The following is a 21906-nucleotide window of genomic DNA, read 5'->3' as shown; positions in this document are numbered from 1 at the left end:
GAGGGAGAGGGAGAGGGAGCGAGGGAGAGGGAGAGAGGGAGTGAGGGAGTGAGGGAGAGGGAGAGGGGAGAGAGGGAGAGAGTGAGTGAGGGAGAGGGAGAGAGGGAGAGAGGGAGAGAGAGAGAGAGAGAGAGAGAGAGAGAGAGAGAGAGAGAGAGAGAGAGAGAGAGAGAGAGAGAGAGAGAGAGAGAGAGAGAGGAGAGAGGAGACAGGGAGACAGGGAGACAGGGAGACAGAGGAGACAGAGAGACAGAGAGACAGAGAGACAGAGAGACAGAGAGACAGAGAGACAGAGAGACAGAGAGACAGAGAGACAGAGAGACAGAGAGACAGAGAGACAGAGAGACAGAGAGACAGAGAGACAGAGAGACAGAGAGACAGAGAGACAGAGAGAGAGAGAGAGAGAGAGAGAGAGAGAGAGAGAGAGAGAGAGAGAGAGAGAGAGAGAGAGAGAGAGAGAGAGAGAGAGAGAGAGAGAGAGAGAGAGAGAGAGAGAGAGAGAGAGAGAGAAGATTGTATCCTTGACCAATTCATGTGTCGGTCATTAATGGAGAAACTGTGAGTGCCGGGAAGTGTGTTAAAATCTTACCAGGAATGACGCCTTTTGAACTCCTCAGTAAACTAAGTGCAGTGTATGCAAATTGCAACATGCATGCATGCATGGTATTAGAAGTCTTGAATTTACATCTTATTGGTGTGGTATCTCGCTAAACGTTGTAAATGAAATGTTTTCACAGTCAGTTGAACGATAACTCGAGCGCAAATAATTTCCAGCGCTCCTGGCGGCCGCCCGGCCCACTGTGCGCCGGTCGCCGCCACCAAGCCGAACGCGTCGCGCATTAGAGGTTGTCCAGAGAGCCCCGTTGCCGACGCCACCCCACCGAGACACGCCCATCCCGCCTCGTCATTAAATAGTCAGAGTGTTGGGATTGTAAAGCGCCCAGAATTAAGTAAGAACGTTTGGAAGTGTTGAGCCACCGCCCGGCCGTCGCCACTATTTAGGTTGGTGCCATGAAGAAGGATTTCAATTTTTTATTAGTTTGGTATTCATGAAAGTTAGTATGGAGTGTTTGCGATACTTTTTGGTAAAGGATGCGTCTTTGAGGTAAAAACAATGGACATGCTGTGATGAAATGACGAACGCTTTCTATGCTGTGACCACAAGGGCATGCCGGAGAATCTTGTTTTTGAATGTTAAATTGTTGTGAATTTAAATCGGACATTCCATTTCTTAGTCGCGAATGTAGGATGTTGCCTGTCTTTGACCCAAACGAGTAGTATTTTGGTGGCTGGGGGGAGCCAATATGGTGTACAATGTGTTTTTTGAATTCTACTGTGGATAAGGATTTAAATGTTGCCGGTAGTTCGTTGTACTCTTTGCTTGTGGTGATAAAGAATGATCGTTGATATGATGATGTTTTCGGACGTTGGATCGTGTGGTCATGGGCATTTCTTAAAACCAGCTGTGTGTCTGTCACCCTTGTGTTTGTTATAAGTTCTTGTATGTACTTCGGTAAAATTGGTTTCGATTTAACGAGTTTGTGATATAGTGACAATCTATGAATGCGTCTTCTTGTCGTTAGTCTGTCCCATCCTGTCTCGAGTCGTAATTTGTCGGAGGGTGTTCTAAAGAGTGCTCCTGTCGTCAGTCTAGCCGCTCTGTTTTGCAATGTCTCCAGTCGTGTCGTGTCCTGTACTGTGATATGTCCGTCGTATGTAGTAGATTAGCAGTAGCAGTAGATTATGCAGTAGATTAGCGTGAGTAAGGCTTAGCATATATGACGCTCAAATGCGCCGTTTTCATATCAACACGGAATCATTGGCCTTGGAGAATGGCATTGGTATTGACTCAGTTATTTGCCAGCTGTTGCCGTATGATGGCGCTAGTAGAGCGCTAGTGTTATACGCTCTGCTAGCGCCACCATGCGGCGCCAGTTGGCTAAAAATCTGTTCAATATCACGGCTTCTGGAGAATGCCTTAGATTCATTTCATACAGATAGAAATAATTTCAAAGCTGATTGAGTTATGAAATGCATTTAAATATCAAACCAAGGCCATGGGTATCAGACATGAACTGCGATTTCCGGTGGGCACAGTGACTTTGGTAATTGGTATGTCAATGTCTTTGAAAAGGCAGGTAAGATTTGCAACTGGTCAGCCTTGCTTCAATTGGATTTGTGTCCATTATAAATGGATTTCAGTCATACTTACCTCATATGTTATTGGTATTTGATTTCTACAGCCCAAAATATTGTTGGGTGTGTACAGCAAACTAAATGGAAGTGATGTGTACAAACATTTGAAGTATTTTCTGGACTGCTTGCAGTTAGAACTTGTTTGCTTTGTTGTAGGTGACAAGATAAAATAGAAGCAAGACTGACCAGTGACCAGTATGCTACAGAATAGGTAGCCCAATCTGCAGGAATATTAGAATTCAAAAGTGGAATTGGGACTTAGGAACTGGAAACTGCATCAACCATGTTTGCCAAAGTAGGTACCTATGTACCTAGTCCTACTAGGTAGCTGCTTGAATCTTTGGTCAAGGCTACTATGCTGCTTAATACAATTGTGGTATGCGGCATATTCATTTTATCATAGCTTTGAGTCAAATAATCAACAAATGCCTATAGTGAGTCATGGGTTGAATGAAATAAGTTCAATAAAAATGTCGTGTGAGTCATGAGTTGATTTGAATCAATTCATCAAAATGTGTGAGTCATGAGTTGATTCGAATCATTCCGTTGGCTAGTTGCTCGAGTCATGAGTTGATTCGAATCATTTTATCGAGGAACTTGATGAGTCATGAGTTGATTCGAATCAATTAAATTTTACATCATGAGTCGTTTGATGAATCGATTCAAATTTCCAGACTCAAACAAAGAATCGACTCAAAAAAAATTTGAGTCGTTTACAAGTCTGCTTGTCTGGCTGCACAGAGAACAGTTTACGACACCGCTCAGCTGGAAATAATCAAACTAAACGAATACTCACAGGCTATCATAATATGTACTTTCTCATTTTTTTTTTTTGTTGCTTTGACGAAGACGATAGCCGCTGGCCCGCTAGTCGCCGAAATTCCTGAAGAATGACCAGCCATAGCACGAAATTGACGAGGGATGAGTCAAGGCGTTGCTGCGGGCAACGATGATAGCGACCAGGCCCTCATCAATCGTCACCTTCGTCCACCGCTCGAGTCAGTACAAGTTCCATGCGGAAACACTGAGTAAACGCAGCGATAATCCCTGCGGCCGACCGACCGACCGACCGACCGACCGACCGACCGACCGACCGACCGACCGACCGACCGACCGACCGACCGACCGACCGACCGACCGACCGACCGACCGACCGACCGACCGACCGACCGACCGACCGACCGACCGACCGACCGACCGACCGACCGACCGACCGACCGACCGACCGACCGACCGACCGACCGACCGACCGACCGACCGACCGACCGACCGACCGACCGACCGACCGACCGACCGACCGACCGACCGACCGACCGACCGACCGACCGACCGACCGACCGACAGACAGACAGACAGACAGACAGACAGACAGACAGACACAGACAGACACAGACAGACACAGACAGACAGACAGACAGACAGACAGACAGACAGACAGACAGACAGAGCCTGAGCGCATCTCGATGTCAGGTGCAGCGTCCAGCAGCTGCTGCCCCCGCGGCTGAGGGGCGGTTTATTGCATGTGCCACTCTCCGGCACTCAGCATCTCAGGGTTTATCCTGGCCGGCGACCGGTGCTCTTGGCACAGCCGAGGGCATCCTCTAATCGTCAAAGAAAAGACGTAAACAGTCCCACCCCGGAGGGTTTGAGATCCGAACAAACGTGGTCGTCGAGTGAAGGGGGAGGAACGGTCGAAGATGCCAACAGTGTTGGCTGGAAGATGGGATGGTAAAGAAACTGGACTATGGAACTGGACGACGACAACGATTATAATGCATACTGTACAAATTGCGCAGTCTGCTAAGAAAGAGTTAGCCGTTGGAATGACGAAGAATAGGAAGAGAAACTGCACAAAAGGGAAAAACAACTCAGACAGGTGACGAACAACAGCGGTAAAAACAACAGACTTTTCTTCGCTGAGACGATTCACCGCTCAGAACAAGATGACTAGGGGAAAACCGAGGAGCTGACAGTCCATGTCACTTCCAGAATTCGGAAAGTAAACCTTAACTATAAGCCGAAGGAAAAAACTTGTTCAACAGTTCATTCGCATGGAACAAAAACGTTTTAAAACAATGCGCTATGTAACTGAAGTGTTTAGAGAGAAGCTAAGAACCGCCAAACGTACGGTAAAAACGGAGCAAAAACGCAGTAACGGTGCTAAGCAGTGTTGCGGACGATATGAGGAAGAAAATAACCCTTGTCTCGCGTTACTTAATTTAAATAAAACTCTAAAAACGTTAGGCAATACAGCAGGCTTTCGGTAACACGCCCATTGGCTGTCCTCTCGATAAATCTCGACATCCTACAGCACTGCCGCGTGCGTCGGACAAACGCCTCTCCAATTCATTCTCCCTACCCGAATGTGCCTCATCACTGAACACCCGGGACCCGCCGGCCGAAATAGCAGTCACAGCCGCAGCGGGGACGGGCGGAGACGGGCGGAGACGGGCGGGGACGGACGGGGACGACTACGGAGCGCTCGGCTGTGTCGGCGGCGCCGTGGGACGCCGAGCAAGCCCACCTGTCCGCGCCCACCGCCACCGGCCACACCGCCCGGCGCCCCGCTGACTGGGGCGGCACCACTGAACGCACAGAGACCCCCACGGCCCGCCACCGCCGCCGGCTCAGCTGCAGCTGATTGATACGCGGGGGATGGGAGGGGATGGTTCCCAAAGGCTGTCGGCACTCAGCAACATGGATCTGTTTGATTCTTTGTTCAGATTCTATCCTTTGCGAGGTCTCAATAGAGATGCGTTGAGCGATGGATCTTGTTATAGTTGCCGAAGGTGTGATCAAAGGGACTGTCTGGGAAAGAAATGCTGATTTCAACATGATTCCGAGATACAGGCTGCGAGGTACGAGTGCGTTTTGACTTTACTTCGTCAGTGACTACAACACTCCACTCCAATGAAAATAGCGAGCCTGGCCAAACACAGCTGTGGGCGCCAAACGCACAACACACAGGCTGTACAAACTTTTCCGTCAAAACGTCGGGGCAAAAACAATAAGCGTAACCTTCATCACTTCCACAAACCCTCGTTTTTTTTCGTTGCATTCAGCTGGATTCTAGTTTTGCGCCGCTGACCCCCACCTCACTAGCCTAGTAAACGAAAAAACTACCAACCGAAAATCACCCCCCCCCCCCAAAAAAAACACAGATCGCAGCGTGCCACTCGGTGTTCAATCATGATCGTTCACCTGTCGACCGCACACAGCGGCACAGCAGCGCCCCTGGTGGCCACCAGGCCAAACAGGACATGACATAACGTCGGCATCTCGCGCACGACAAAAGCCCTGTTGTTGACGCATCGGCGCCGCGGCCTCGTCACGCACGACGTCACGGTCGCGCCAAAATAGCGCGCCACTGGCACCGGCCGTCGGCCGCGCCGCGCCCTGCCTATTTCTGCCGAGCGCCGCACCGTTCCTCAGCGAGCCGGCGGCGCAAAGAAAACAGGCGTGCCACCACTGTCTCTGAGCGGTGGCCGCACCTGAGGTCGTGTCCCAATGACGTCACTAAAAGTCTGGCTATGTCATAGCCCGTCACAGCCATCTCCACGGCCTCAGCCGCCGCGCCGCAATGAAGTAACGGTGCTCGCAGCTAGCCAAGCGCGTGACTTGGCCGGAAAAGTGGTAACAGCTGGCTTTCCAAGGAAATCGTCCTGCATTCTGACGCGCCCATGTGGAAGTAGGCGCTCTTTGGGAGTTGAATTTCTGTGTGATAGTTCCAGCAGATACATGTTTTATTTAAACGGCTGGCCAAGCTGCTGACAGCTGGTAAACGAGTTCAGCAGGCGTCACCTGACCTGGACACAGACCATGGTGTCGTTGAAGATGTTTTTGGCGAGCGTTGACATTTTGGAGAGAAGTTCGACCAAAGCAAATACAGACATGTGCCACACTTGTTAATCATTATCCTGTTCAGTTGTCTGATGAAACAAAATTCCTGCCTGGGCTTGCTGAGCTCAGGCATTTGAAGGCATTGACCCCAGGAGATCACCTGACAGTAACATGGCCCCAGAAGGCAGATTTTCAGAGCGGACAAAAACTGTATAAACACAAAGTCTCGTCGAACAGAGAATTGGACTGCGCTCTAGCCTTAGTATGAGCTTCAGCACTTCAATACACTGACAGCATTGAGCGTTCTTATACTCATTCAGGAGGAAACCACGGTTGTCAGACACCTGCGCACTTCAATAGTGCAGCTTATACTAACTTCAACGTACGTAGTGAACAAGTAACGCGATACTTTCAATCCCATTATTTGTGAAATTCGGGGGGAAAAGCAATACTTTTGAACTTTTCTTAGGACAAACGCTAAAGCATCCACGCCAAAACGGTAACATGAAAACGAAAAGAAACAATAATAAAAATTTCGAATTTATTACTTTCAGAGGCATTACAGTAAACAGAAGTCAAATACGTTTGCCACATGATCCGAATGGGATAAAGTTCAAGGTGTCTAAACAATTAATTGCAGCATAAATCTGAAGGTCTCCCGAAAACCACACTAATCTGACGTTAATTTGTCTACTGGCATTAGAGTTTGTACCCAGTAACCCCAAAATGACATCAATAAATGCTAAATAGCAACGAATCAACAAAGCTCGCCTATCTAATTCGGTTTCCAGAAGGCTCAAATCTAAGCAGTCTCCGACATTCAGTTCAGATTTATATCGCGCTTACAAGGGTTGGCAACACGCCATTATGTTCCTCCTTCCAACACGAATATAACATGAAACGTAATGAGATGGCGGAGACACAACGTCATGCAAGCGGAATCCCTATGCGCAGAATCCAGCAAAGTAAAAGACCAGCGAAAAGGACAAAGAAAGGAACAAATCAGAACCTCGGTGAAGCAGGCCTAATGATTTTTAAGCGCAAATTAGCTGGGTGAGCGCAAACCGCAGCATGTAAAAAATAAATAACGTCACAAGCTTTACGTTATATTGCGCTCGAGACACAACTCAACCATGTCTTGTGTCGGGTGAAAGCGTGGTCTGTGTTGATTGTCTTTTTAAATATCAAACGATTTTATCATTTGACCCGGGTAGTTGAGGTCAGAAGTGCGGATCCTGATCAAGTGTTCTTTTCACACTACACTATCCAGCTCCCTAGCGATGGAGACGGGAAGAAGTTGGTCCGATTCGCTACTCACCATCTGAAGTTCCCTACAGCCACTAGCGCCTGGTGTGACGAGAAGGGTCGGACATCGACCGCGCCGTACTGGGAAAGAAGCTGCACCACCTGACGACACGGGGAGGGAGGGAGTCAGTGGGGAGGAGGGAGTCAGGACCACCTGACGACACGGGAAGTGAGTGAGTGGGGAGGGAGGGAGGGAGGGAGTCAGTGGGGAGGGCCGGCCACAGCGCCGTACTGGGACAGCAGCTGGACCACCTGACGACACAGGGAGGGAGTGGGACGGGAGGGAGTCAATGGGGAGGGCCGGTCATCCCCACGGACAGAGCGCTGGTAGAAACTAGTAGAATTGCGGTCTGATTGACCGCAATGAAGGTCGGTGGAGCTATAGGAGAGATCGGTAGAAATGCAGCGAAGCAGAGGGGGCAGGGTCAGAGCAAAGGAGCCAGGGGAGCGGGAAGATGAAGACGGCACTGCTTCAGGCGACCCGGATTGGGTAACTACACACAGGTTCCGTACAAACTGAAAGGGGTAAAAGTGTATGCACTGAGAAAGGAAGAGAAACAGGCGTGTCCTTGGAGCCATAATGACGAAAGTAAGGCAAGTGAATAGCGGCTGTTTGAGCTATCAAACTGGATGAAATGGCCCAAGTTAGAAATACCAAATATACACCATCGGGATAGACGAGCTCTGACTCATCGAAACAGGCCGCTTTCGTAGTTACAATAAAACTAAAAGAAACGGTGTCATGTTTGTTACTGGGGAGATTATGCTGACACCACTCGCAGCTTTGTCACTGTGTTTTTTTTTTTTCGTGCCCACCTCAGCAGTGGCGCAGACTACATCTGGCAGCCCTTTTGGCAGCGTCTGGCAGCTTTGACGTCATATATGTAACCAGGGCGGCCGCAGGGAGCCTGACGGTCACCTGTTGCCGTTATATCATCGCAGCTGGACGACATATGACACTGAATCTCTTAGCTATGAGCCATGGTTGGTGACAAACGCAGTGCCTTGGTTCTGACAGATTTCGTTACAGCACTGCAAGAGACAGGGATGTGAACTGAACATCGTTTGCGATTGCTTTCCATTCATCCACGAAGATTAGGTAGGAAGAGACCCATTTTAGATAGGACTTGATAAAACGATATGTGATCTAGCAGCCTGAAAATTTTGATACATGATACTAAGCATTTTAAAAGCAGCGTTTGAGTGGTTTCAATAATCATGATGCACAAATTGGTTAGGCAAGAGACAATATCTTGTTGAATATGTTAACAGGGAAAACGCTTCAGTGGTGCTAGTTGAAGCACAATCATACATCTTTTCCCAGAGAAACGGACAAACAAACCTTCTTCATTTACCAGGAACAGCAAGACTAATTCCCGATGGATGGAAAAACTAAACAAAAACAATCTTCACTCACATTTAGATAGCAAAGGAGTCCAACAAACAGCCTGCGACAACACAGATCGTAACCTCGAATGACCCCGTGAGCAGATAGCAGAGCTTTAGCACGACCCGACCTGGCAGGCCGGGCGTCACAAAAACTGCGCCGGGCAGCTTTCCAAGCGCCGCAGCACATCGACGGCCTATCTTATCCGGAAAGCGTGACCACTGCGCTCAGTCTGCATTCATACTGAGACAGTTATTGTCATCCCCGCGTCCTTCACATAACAGTGAGCGCAGTGACATCGCCCTGCAGCTATCAAAGCCCGTCACAGAGTATGTGATTCGTCCCTTGAACCAGCAACCCACCCAGTCGCGTATCTCCTTCATCTCTCCACCGTCTTTACTCTGCACGTATCTACCGTCTGTGCGCCAGCCCTGCCGCGCAGAGCGCATCATTTGTCGACTATCACGCGGACCATCGACGCGGCCGTCTCGGCGGCGGCACCGACGTCTCGGTGACACCGGACATTCTCTGGCGCCGGCGGCGCTGGCGCTCGCCCCGGGCCGAGCTGCCAGCCGCCGGCGAGCTGACCCAAAAATAACGGATCGGCCCTGGCCGCGCCGGCCCCACTCTGCGTCCAGCACAGATCGCGCCCGGAGCACTGAGCACTGAGGCTGCCGCCGGTGGAGAGGACGGGTGCTGGATCGGACGTGGCTGGATGAGAACTCAGTGTCCGTGTCCATATGAATTGGAAGAAGTCCTCCAGTCATAACGAAGGACGGCTGCTATTTTTGAGGTAGCACATTGTACAACTTCAATGTCTGTAGAAAAATCCTTACGAAACTCAAATTCAAGCTCTGTCCAGCAATATCACCGCTGTTCCGATGAATCACCCATCGTTTGACACGTTTACCGATCGACACACCTTCCGTACACCCTTCGACGCGCGTTAAACGGGCCGTAACCTGCCTCCGCCCGGTCCGGCGACGGTTTCGACGGGGGCGGGGGCGGGGCGGCGGGGGCGGCAGCCGTCGTCGCGCTGTGGCAACAAACAGTCGCCGTCTCCGAGCGCGACATCACAGAGTGTGTGCTCAGCGCCGTTTGGGCCGGACCGCTGCTAACGACCGGGGCGCGGCGCTTTGATCCACGCCCCGGCCGGAGACGGGAAGGGGCTGTCGCGCTGGCCAGCTGGGCCCGTCCATGGGCGGGTCAGGGATGGCTGCAGGCTGGGAATGAATCAACGGTGATCTTCCACAGACAACCCATAGAGAACGGCAGGAGTGTTAGATGTTGTTTATAGAAACTCAGAATAGGGCCGACTGGTTGGTTAAAGAGCATCTTTTTGATGTTAAAAACACTTAGCAGTAACAGCAGATCTACCTGAAAAGAGATCACGCCTGCAGCAGTTAAAACTCCTAATCACGCTACAGACGACATTACCACGCCCCATCATGAGAAATCGCGGTCTGATGTAGGCAACGCGCTTATCTGTGAGCAAAGCGCCACCCTGAGCAGCCATGACTGGCAGGCCATCTGTTCCGCTCTTCAGAGCTAGGTCATACGTCAGAACGGAGGTCTGACACTGACGGCGCAGACGCCTGGTCGGGGATCGCTCGCATAGCCGACATAACGCCAACGGCACCACCAGCACCAGCAAGCTCAATCCCAGCCGCTTGTCTACGGAGACCGCCGCTTCCAGTGTCATCGTCACCGTCCGTCTGATTATCCGTCATTGTCACCATCATCAATACAGTGACCAATATGACCGTCAATGACCATGCACTACGCAACTATACCGCACACCCGTGCATGACCTCTGTGTTCGCAGAGCGCTTCCGTCACAGCCTTCAACGCCCCAGGTAGGGGAACTACATGATCCGTCGGCGAAACGGGAATGGATCGGTCTCGTCGGTGGCACGGGAATTGGAATCGCTCATTCGAAATGTATGACATGACGCCGCTGACAGTCGCGATGAATACATGATCGCGACAACGACGCCATTGAGCGCGGACGGCCCGTGCTGGCCTTGATGGCGCTTCATCGATCCGACTTATCGTTCATAACGGCGACAGCCAGCAAGCAAACAGCCCTCGTCAGCCTGAGCTGAAATGATTATCATCTGTGTTTAGGAACACCATAACGTTAGGTCAAGTAACGCCTTTACTCAGCATTTCTTCCAGTGATACCGCTAAATAAGTGGAATTCGGCATGACACTGTGGCCTTCATACTCTCCCCAGTTTTCCTCCGAACACTGTCCATTCTGCGTGACGGGCCCCATTTCGGGGAGTTGAGGAGCGGACGACTGTTCCGTGTTTAATGCCAATCCTTCTGCCGCCACTGACAGACAGAGTCAGTTTACAACGATCCCCCCATGGATGAGATAATAATGGATTGGTGTCTTCGCAGTTTTTGGCGACATTGAGCTCAGGCCTGCCATCTAGCGGGAGAATTATCGTAAGTTAGGAGCAAGCCGAGTGAACGCCGCTGATAAGCATTGTGACACACGGGAGTGTGGTGTTGTAGCAGGCTTGTTGTGCAATTTTTCAAGAGGTTATGCCTTTATATGTCAGAAAAGCGAAGAAATTAATAGATTTATGTGCAGGGTCAGTAATAAGATAAGCAGTTCCATGTTATTTACTCATTAAATCGTGAAACAGGGAGTTATTGGAGAGTTCGCCAGCACGTGTCGTTTTCGTTATTTTTCATATGAGTCTTTACTTGGCCTAAATCAAACCAGTATAGCGCCTTTTGGGGCGACTAACGGAGCGAGCGAGGGGGTGAGTCTTGCACGTGCGAAATTTCGAGGGGGTACCTCCAACTGACTTGTGCACGGCACCCTACTGACTGGTCTCTAGCGATGTGCCAAATTTGGGCACAATCGGCCCAGCCGTTCTCGAGATCTGGAAGCGGCACCCTGCACGTGCGCACGTGCAAAATGGGTCCCAACTGACTTGTGCACGGCACCCTAGTAACCGGTCCCTAACTGTGTACCAAATTTGAGCGCAATCGGTCGAGCCGTTCTCGAGATCTGGAAACGACCCCTGCACGTGCGCACGTGCAGCGGCACCCCAACTCTGGCACATGGACATGCAGTGCCTAGTGGGTGCCTACCTACATGCCAACTTTCAGCGCAATCGGCCAAGTAGTTACCGAGATATTGCAACAATTACAAAACTGACACCTCTTCGTTTTGCACGTGGCACGTGCATAAGGGGTCACCCACATGCATCGGGAATAGTCCAATACTTGGTAGAAGGAATGAAGCTACCCTACAAAAATTACCGCATGTAAATCGGTCAAGTGGTTGCTGAGATATAAGCCTCGCAAAAGCGTCCGCACGGCCGGCCGGCCGGCCGGCCGGCCGGCCGCTCATACTCAGAAATTTCCGTTATTCTACGTAAGACTCCGCTCGCTTCGCTCGCTCCGTAACAAATTGTCCGATCAAAGAACAAAACGAACGTAAGTACTATCTAAAGGTCTAATGAAAAAGTTAAACGGAATTGCTATAAACGTCATTGCCGCTCAATATGTCATTCAAGACGCTCTATGAAAAGGCCCCAACCAGTGCTGCGTAGTCTATGAAATTTCAGTGACTTTGGCTCCAACTCCGATTCCGGTATCCAAATATCGACTCCGACTCCTTCGGGCAGAACTGTCGATTCACACAGACTCCGACTCTGCAGCCCTGGTAAGTCTGTGCATGGAGTCGATGACTTTTCGGTGACGTTCGACTCATACTCCGACCACAGCTTTTAAAAATCAACCGACTCCGAGTCGGAACAGAACCGCTGGCTCTGAGCCCTGTTCGGGTCCGCGCAAAATATTTTGCTGAGTGTGAAGTCACACATGCGATGATGTCAGCCGCCTGGCTCCGCCCATGCTCCGCCCCCTCTCCGCCGGTTCGCAAAGCCGAGGGCCACGCGACACGCGGCGAACTGTGGCGCGGATGGACTGGTGTGTTTCGTTCAGTTACTGAGTAAAATGCGTTCAAATGTGGTTAATAGCAATGTGCCACTGAAAAGAAGGATAATGATACCAAAACAACACCATACTAACCACTTACAATAGGAAATATATGAGGGTAAACTTCAATCCGCGCCACTTTCGCCTCCTGCAGCTACTATTTTCTTCTTGCGCAAATCTGAAAGATTTTGCGCGAGCCTACGTCACACGTGTGACGTCATACGCCGAAGGGCGGAGCTTGGCACCCGGCAGACCCCAACTGCGCATGCGTGGTGCAAAATTTTGCAATAGGATGCGCTGGCGCGCTGCCCGAACAGGGCTCTGACTACAACTCCGCAGCCCTGGCCCAAGATAGCCGCCTAAAACAATTATTTGATGTGTGATCTTCTTCGTACATTGTTAATGTTATTTTAAACAAGGAGTGGAAAAGGGAGACGAAGCCTTCACAAACAAGAATCTCCTGTTGCGGATCAATCAGCTGCTGGAACAGAAAGGCATAAACACCACGCATCTCATTTCATCGTTTTCCTAACGACTCCAATGTAAGCAATGATCAATGCAGTGCGAGCATCGATGTGACATTTGTGTACCAAGTTTGAGTGTTATCCGCCCAGCCGTTCTTGAGATATGGAAGCGGCACCCCGCACGTGCGCACGTGCAGTAACACCCCCATAGTGACACATGTAAATGCATTGGCCACTGGGTGCCTAACTATTGACGAAGTTTTACTGTAATGGGCCCAGCCATTGCGGAGTTACTTCATGTGGAACAATTTCGACACCCCTAAGTTGGCACGTGACGCGTGCCGTAGCATTAACTAGGATGAAGAAAATCGGGCGAAATTCGGAGAAGAAGGAATAAGCCTACCAAATATGTATGACATATTGTCAAACTGCTGTACCATTGTGAGTAAATGGCCATATAAAAGCTCGTACAAGCCGATGGGACTGGGCGTTTCAATACACACCGTCTTACGCATTTTATTTTCGTTATTACCTGAAGGCTGCGTGACGTTTTTGGCTTTCAAACATTTAATACATTTTTTTGTCGTCTCAGGTCCAGTTAGATTACCTCCAACTCGTGGGAATATGCACTTCGAGCCAACTAACACACCACACCCACGTGTGTCATAATGCTGAGAGATGGCGTTCACTCGGCTTGCTCCTAACTTACGATAATTCTCTCGCTAGATGGCAGGCCTGATCCCAATGTCGCGGATCCCAATGTTAATTTCCACGAGACACCAATCCAGTGTTATATCATCCATGATCCCCCTGAGGCTGGCACGGAGGATGGCCCGGGAGAGAGCGAGAGAACAGAAAAATGCAAAAGAAAAAAGAAAGACAGTAAGACGAAGAACGGAAAACTGAACAAAATGACAAGGAGAGTGGAGAAAGAGAGGCCGAAGAAACGATACAAATAAAATTCAGAATAAGAAAAACAGAAATGAAGTAAGAAGAAGAAAGAGAAGGAATACAGTAAATAAAAAGGAGGAAATAAGAAGGAAGGAATAATGAGTACAAGGAAAATAATAGGAACATATGCAAATATATGAAAGGGGAAAACAGATGTCAAATGTAGTTAATACCCAATGTGATGTTTCTCATGGAGTAAAATATGTTATAGATAGGTAGGTATTGTAAGCATTCATACGAGACAATACGAGGCAATACGAGGACTAACTATTTCAAAATATAGCAAACTTATCAGTAAAACTCTGACGAAATTACGACATAAATCAACAACGCGATAACCGATAGACACGGGGGAGACACGAATCTCCACACACCGCCCACATGCCGTATCGAACTCAGCGTCCCAGCATCTGGCAGGTCACCAACAAATTATCGCTGGAGCGCGGGCCGAGGGCCGGCGTACAGAACAGCACGGCATGTCACCCACGGCGGCCTGAGCCGTGCGGCATGTCACCGACCGCGGCCCGTGAGGCGTGGCATGTCACCTGCCGCGGCCCGGTGCGGCGCGGCATGTCACCCACGGCGGCCCGTGCCGTGCGGCGCGGCATGTCACCCATCACGGCCCGTGTCAGAGGCACGCCGTGGTGCTCTGTATCGTCACCATTGGGGACATAATACCTCCGTCAGAGAACAGAGCCCGGCACGGCGGTAATGGTTGAACCGCCCCGTTCAGGAGACGGCACCGGACAATGAATGGTCCAGCCGCGGACGGCAGAGAGGAATGAAGGTAGCCGACGCATCCATCACATGTCCGGGAAACAATGAAATAGTATCGGGAGTAGAACAGTCAGAAATAAACGCTGTGGCAGACACTGAGAGAGCCACAGGGAATACGGGAAAAGCGGAGGAAAATGAACTAGAGCGGTTAGCTCAAATAATGAGATCCTGGGGCAATTGCGGAACAAAGCTGGATCCTGAAAGCAATTAGCGTAATCAGTGTAGGTTTGTGGTGTACTTACATAAGCTGAAAATCCCAGTCGAGCAGGATATCCTCGCTATGTAAAAAATAACTACGACGTTGGTCTGGTAATTATAAAACATAAAGCAAGACAAAATGTCCGACGCAGAAGCTTGTGTATTCTTCGTCTGTCGGGTACAGGGAGTACCCGACACTTGGACTTAGTACGTTAATTGGACTTAGGCCTTTCGGTAGCAGAGCACTCACCTCGGTCACGTCAAGCGGCCGCTCGCCTTTGGTCGCCAGATGAAACCAGCGAGGGCGTTCCGAGACCGGATCGGGACCATCCAGCGACTGAGGACAGACAGAAAAAAGGTGAGCACAGGTCACATGGACTCATGGATTCGAGTTCGGGGTTCGTGGCATGACTGACTGATGGGTGGACACGCGTCATGTCAAACCGGGTCCGGCCCGTAACAGGCGCTGATAGCAGATGAGGAAGGGAGACACATACGTAACTGCCGATGAACGAAGAAACAAGCCATCTGTGAAAACGGAAGTTATGGTTCAACCATAAATCAATACAAATATGACCACAAAGTCGTGCTTACAACATAATAAAAAGTTACAGGATCAAATGCCCCAAGCTATAAAACCGGATCGTATGAGCATGAACGATTAACATTGACACGAATATCGGGACAAATTCAATATCACCCACAGCGCTGACAAAAAAGTGCTTAGGCATCTGATTTGTAAATCTAGCGTTCCACGATGCAGCCCACGTCCCAAATACCAACGCTGCTACCGAAAGACCCTCCCACTTTCCCCAATGTCTCACCAAGTGGTTGACGGTGCCGCGTATGACGTTCACGTGGTTTTTGACGGGCGTCAGCGCCGACATCAGCTCCCGGGAGCTCATTGGACGGTGAAGGTCGACACTGCGGAAACATTTGTCTTAGTATGTCCTCACGCAACATTTGTCTGCGGATAATGCGCAGATTAATGGTGCATGGCCGTGACCCAAATCAATGCTAAATGGGTTGGAAACACTCCCAGCGCCGCAGGGCATCAGCTTGTATAAACATTATTGCGTAACCCGACAGAGCGGCAGAGACTTTGACTTCTACTTTGACAATCTCTATAATTAAGGTAGTGTGTACGATAAAACCTAGATATCATAGAACTTCTAAATTACACTCTATCCAAGTCTACTATAAAGGCGTAATATTTGTACGATTCTACGGAGCCTAAACAATCTATTGCAATGTCAAACCATCAGAACACTAGTTCAAAGCAGAAACATGAATTAGCTCTACCAAGAAGTACCCCGCCCCGTGCCCATCTTTCCACGGAGCATATAACACATTCCTATACGTACGTTGTGACATCCTTATGCGCCAGGAGGTGGGCCAATCGCAGACAGCAGAAGCCAGCCATGTAGGCGTCATAGCCAGCCTCGTGGGCAGACTCCTCATCTGTCGGCGCACACACAACGTGAATTAGGGAGGTTATGGACATCCTAGAGACTTGTAAGCGTCCCCCTTGTCGGCACACGGGGCCTGAATTCGGGTGGTTAGGACTGAAGCGATTAGCGAATGTGGGTAATCAGAAGCTGGTGGTGATGTTTAATTGTGGACGACGCAGCTTAGAATGATAGGACAACTGAAAATGAGAGCCTCGACAATGAAATGTCTGATACCCTGAGCAGTCAGCATTTTCTATCGAACCATCTCTCCCGTACCCATACTCAATGTATCTGGCTGCGCAATCAGTCACTCCCCCCTCCCTCTCTCTCTCTCTCTCTCTCTCTCTCTCTCTCTCTCTCTCTCTCTCTCTCTCTCTCTCTCTCTCTCTCTCTCTCTCTCTCTCTCTCTCTCTCTCTCTCTCTCTCTCTCTCTCTCTCTCTCTCTCTCCCTCCCTCCCGCACCCTTTCTCACTGTATCTGGCTGCCTGGTCGGTCAGCACGACGGCCGGCGCGTGCAGTACCACCGTGCTACCGATGTGTGAGGTCAGACCCTGGTGCAGTTTGTTCAGACTGGCGCCGTTCACCTGGTCACCGACTGAGGGAGACACGGAGGGGGAGGTAAGACACTGATGGAGCTTGTTCAGACTGGCGCCTGGTGGTGGGGGGGGGGGGGGGCAGGTCACCGACTGGTGGGGGGGGGACACGGGGGAGGTAAGACCCTGGTGGAGTTTGTTCAGACTGGCGCCGTTCACCTGCTCACCGACTGAGGGAACAGAGAATGGTAGGTTACCTTGGCTGAGGGGACACGGGGAGGGGAAATGACGTCGCGAGCACCGATCAGGACGTCTTGTGTACGTCCCGAGCAAATGAGGGATCGGTCACTTGAGCACTTCCTGAGGGAACACAGGGGCATACTCGGTCACAGGTAGTCATAAAGAGGTTGTTTGGATGTTATGGGAGGCCCACAGCACACAGGAAAAACACAGATCCAAAGAGTCGATGACGTATTCATACTTCAGCCAAACATACGATTTACTGACAACCTGCATGTGGGGCGATGTAGCCTCGCTGCTGGTTTACCCCGTAACACAAAATCATCAATCAACCTGCATGTGGGTTTCTATTCAACCTTGAAACAATTTCTAACACACAGCGACCGCCAACCATTCAACGTCCTAGCCCGACCTCGTTTTTCGATGTCTCACCTACCCCAAACACCGCAATCAACAGGGCGCGCGCCCACCATTCCGACACATTCGCCACCGACCCACCAACACTGCCGACTATTCGGGTAACGAACGAGCTGACACACTAACAGATTGGCTTTGTCAGTGCAGGATGCAGCTCCTAGCGGTCCGGCCGGCTTGGATAGCGGCGCGGGGATGCAACAGTTGGCACCGGGAGCGTTCGTCGAGTGGGGCTCATCAATATTGGACTGGGGAGCGGGCGGCGCACTGTAGGCCGGCAGCCTGAAAAAGCGCTAGAAATTCCCCCAAACTGACTGTCCGCAATATGAACAAAATAGGTATCATTTAATCCCAAATTGATCGAAGAATACGATTCCGATGCTAGTTTTGCCCTAAGGTCAAAATTGAGGTCATCAGTTGTCACCAAACACAAGACAATTTAGACTCTCTATAGGCCACCACATTTACCGATTTTAATGATGGACTTTAGTGGTAATTTATTAGTTGACCAATCGTCGTTTTGAACGAAATTTCCTGTCAGACTAGTTCAGGGTACTGTTGTTCACTGTGTCAACATCATTCTGACATATTGCATCGCTTTTCTGCAAGATAAGCTAGCTGTTTGCAAGCAGCTGCAAGACGTAATTTAAAATCATATCCAATTTTTTAATTAGACTTTTATAAAAACGTTATTTCGAGCGGCTAAAAATGAACATTTCATACTAGCCTCTGATTACTCATCTTTTGTTCCATATAGGTGCTTTGCTGCTTTTCCCTGCTACTTTTCGAGATATGCGCCAGTAAACAACATGATGTAGGGGCAATTGTCACCTCGCCGCTCTACTGAAGGCCCGGCGCTCTTTAAAACGCTGGAAGTTGTGAAAAACAAACGCTTATAATCTAAATGAAGTATATGTCCCTGAGCTCAGAATTGATCAACGCACACAATGCTGTCAACATTTCTGGGCCAAACTCAAAAATTCAGTCATTATTAACCCCTAAACACAAGTCAGTGATAATCAACAACAACTTGCTCTTTAGTTAGACTTTTTTAGAAATGTTATTTCGAGCCGTTAAAAATGGCCATGCCATACAAACCACCAATCATCTTTCTGTCATGCCCTACTCGCAATTTTTGCTAATGCCTGCTACTCTTCGAGGTCACGTGACCTCACCATTAAAAGTGAATGGGAAATAAGGAAACTGTTGTTTTTGCGCATGTAATGATTTCAAACTATCTCAAGCACACGGAATCGTGATTTCGTGCACTCCATGCAAGATCCGATGCTTTACTTTTGCATTTTTGACCTTCCGTGACGTCATTTATGACGTCACACCGGTCAAAGGAGTTTCTCGTCAATAACTCATGATCAAATTGAGCCAGCGACTCGGGAAAGCCACCAATGGACTCGGGAAGACCTCCCGAATCGAATGATATGCGATACGACCTCCTTCAATTAAGTTCGTGGCCTGATGGTCTCTGAACTGACCTTGACTCGAGGTCAATACCTTAAGTTGACCTCAGCCGAACAAAAAGTATACCATTCGACGCGCCTGAGCCAGGCGAACACGATGGTGCCAAAATCGCTGCTCTGCGGCCATTTTTTTGCGAAATTATTTGCCAAAAACCAAACCCTACCTTGGGCTTTTTGACTTCACCTCAGAGGTTACCGGTTGACCTGGGACCTTAAAATTGGGTATCAATCGTTCCGCCTTGAAACGGCGCACATGCTTGTTTTTTCCGCGAGGCTCTAGCTCCATTAGGGGCGAAACGGCAAAAAGGGGTCGTACCAACCCTCCCCCCTCGGCCGGCCGAGGGGGTGGGGGGTCCGACAATAGGTCCGGCGAGGGTTAAGCAGCCCCGCTTCGTTTTTAGCATGTTTGCTTGTCACTGAGATCAACAACTCAATCACAAATAATTTCTAGCACTTTTCCGGACCCCCGGCCCAGTGTGCGGCGGTGGGAGAGTGGGTGGTCAGACGTTCACGGTTAGGGTGGGGTGTGGGGGTGAAAGGAGGGCGGGGGGGGGGGGGCAGAGGCATGATGAGATCTTTTTTGATGATGCCCGGGATATTGCTTGTTTGTTTGGGGGGGGGTAGGGGCGCGCCGACTGCAAGCTCATTTTGCGCCATGATGCCCGGGATAAGCTCAGACGACTGGCAGTGCATTCTTACCTTGCTGGGGACATAAATCCTTTACGGTATGTGCGATGTGTTTCGTGTCGTACACCTCTGGAAACCACGAGTGAATTGTCTCCTTGAACTGATGGTAATCAGCTGGAACGAAGAAAAATACATAATATTATAAATGACAATCAAAACGCAAAGGTGACAGCATTCAGGTTCAAGAGCCTCACACATCAACACCTAATCCTCTTCGGTGAAAATTATAACCATCAACCAGTTGTAGGCTCCACCTGTCATAAAATGATTTGACAAAAATGCGTAATGCGAAAACGTAATTATCGAAGAGAATTGCGTTTTCTTGGTAGCTGCCAGCATACAGGCCACAGGGTGTCCGGAAATTATTTGCCCCTTCTTCATTCAGCTATAATCCCACCGTGCGCTTTAAGAACTGTTGAAAATTTGCTAAGACCGTGCCTCAGGCTATCCACAGCTGTCCGTTAGTCACATGACCTAACCCGGTCACCTGACCTTGACACTTGCGAGGCGCCAGGGGCCAGTGTTCGGCAGGCGTAACTCGCACCTGAACGTGGTGTCTACTATGACGAAAGAAACTCTGACAAAGCGTCATCGCGCTGAAGTTATGATGGAAACTGGAATGAAGTAGGAAGTCAAATCGATTCCTCTGTCCTAATCCCAATTGAAAACCTATGGGGAATCACGAAGGAGGAGCTCAGCAAGATTGAACCAGATCCCACAGAAAACGGACTTTAGAGGAACCTGTGAAAGGTGTGGCTGAGCATCAGCGCGGATACTCTGGACATCTTGATCTATGGAATGCCAAAGCGGATGAGGGAATGGGTAGGACAGGGCAGGGGATAAATCGGTAAATAAACCAAGACCCGGGGACTCTTTGCTTATTAATTATGGCGGCGAGCTGATGGAGGGGCAACTAATTTCCAGACACCCTGTATAAGCACAAGAAATGGCATGAAGCAAAGGGTTATCAAGATTCCATCAGTAAATAAAAATCATCGATGCAATGACGCACAGTCGTTTCTAAAAAAAAGTGCAAAAGCAGTCTGCATAATCTCTCGTTTCCAGACACAAGCTCCTGTCAGTCACCTGCATCACGCCCCGATCTATGTGTGTCCAGCCCTCCCCACTCCTCCCCTCTCCCCGATCACACACAGCCCAACCCCTCCCCTCTACACAGACTGACCGGGCAGAGGCGCGATGAACAGATGGTGAATCAGCATCAGGTCCAGCATACAGTTGTGTCCCACCAGCGGCTTTCGACGGGTCCGCAGGTGGCGAATGACCCGCGAGAAGCCCACCATTGTGGAGACAAACTGCTCGTCGAGGTCATCGGTGACCTCTAGGTCACGGCGCGTCCCCGGGGTCACACGGGTCACCAGCACCTGGAGGTGGGCAGGGGACAGGGTCACAGGGGTCACCAACACCTGGAGATGGGCAGGGGACGGGGTCACAGGGGTCACCAACACCTGGAGGTGGGCAGGGGACGGAGTAACAGAGGTCACCAACACCTGGAAATCAGCGGGAAATTCAGGTCACTGAATAATGATTCGGGTCACTGTATCAGACGACCTTTGGGGATTGGGTTTAAAGAACACCGCTATCTGAAGACCAGCACACCGTTCCGTCGTTTCCATCCACATGACATTCAAATCCTACTCCCCCACGCCTCTTTCCCCTGCTCCGTGCTGGACGGGTAACTTAAAGGGAGTGTGCCACCTTCCAATGATTTCCCATTTTATTTTTCCTAGGATAAGAAGCTTCTGTTTTTACCTAATATCGCAAAAAAAAATGGGACTGGAATAGTGCTTTTTTTCGCCTAAAAGTTAATCGGTTTTTCGATATGTATAACAACTGTAGTGGGCTGACCTGCAAACAGGCGTCGGCAGCAATCGCGAATGCGGAGCACATGTGACAATAAGCAAAGGTCATTATAGAGTTACGACGTACGGGAATAAGTTATCAGCTGTCTAATCGTAGACAAGACAATGTCGAACTTAAACTGTAAGCCTGTATTGGTATTGTTTCT

At 49.8% G+C, this 21906-nt stretch overlaps 1 protein-coding gene across 2 annotated transcripts in view; it reads right to left on the bottom strand.

Moving 5' to 3' along the window:
• The window catches only part of LOC122384885 (pre-piRNA 3'-exonuclease trimmer-like), a 55957-nt gene that overhangs the window by 29386 nt on the left and 4665 nt on the right, over window positions 1-21906 (bottom strand). For both annotated transcript variants that reach the window (XM_043372690.1, XM_043372689.1), the window contains exons 6-12: window positions 21064-21262; window positions 19893-19994; window positions 17004-17126; window positions 16445-16541; window positions 15905-16004; window positions 15331-15417; window positions 7355-7443 (exon numbers count right to left, since the gene is read on the bottom strand). In XM_043372690.1, the coding sequence (XP_043228625.1) occupies window positions 7355-7443; window positions 15331-15417; window positions 15905-16004; window positions 16445-16541; window positions 17004-17126; window positions 19893-19994; window positions 21064-21262 (797 nt within the window). The remainder of the gene's footprint in view (window positions 1-7354; window positions 7444-15330; window positions 15418-15904; window positions 16005-16444; window positions 16542-17003; window positions 17127-19892; window positions 19995-21063; window positions 21263-21906) is intronic.

This window comes from Amphibalanus amphitrite, unplaced genomic scaffold, assembly GCF_019059575.1.
Source record: "Amphibalanus amphitrite isolate SeventyFive unplaced genomic scaffold, NRLGWU_Aamphi_draft 000201F_arrow, whole genome shotgun sequence".
Lineage (NCBI taxonomy): Eukaryota > Metazoa > Arthropoda > Thecostraca > Balanomorpha > Balanidae > Amphibalanus > Amphibalanus amphitrite.
The sequence above is the reverse complement of the archived record's forward strand: the minus strand, read 5'-3'. Positions and strand labels throughout refer to the sequence as shown.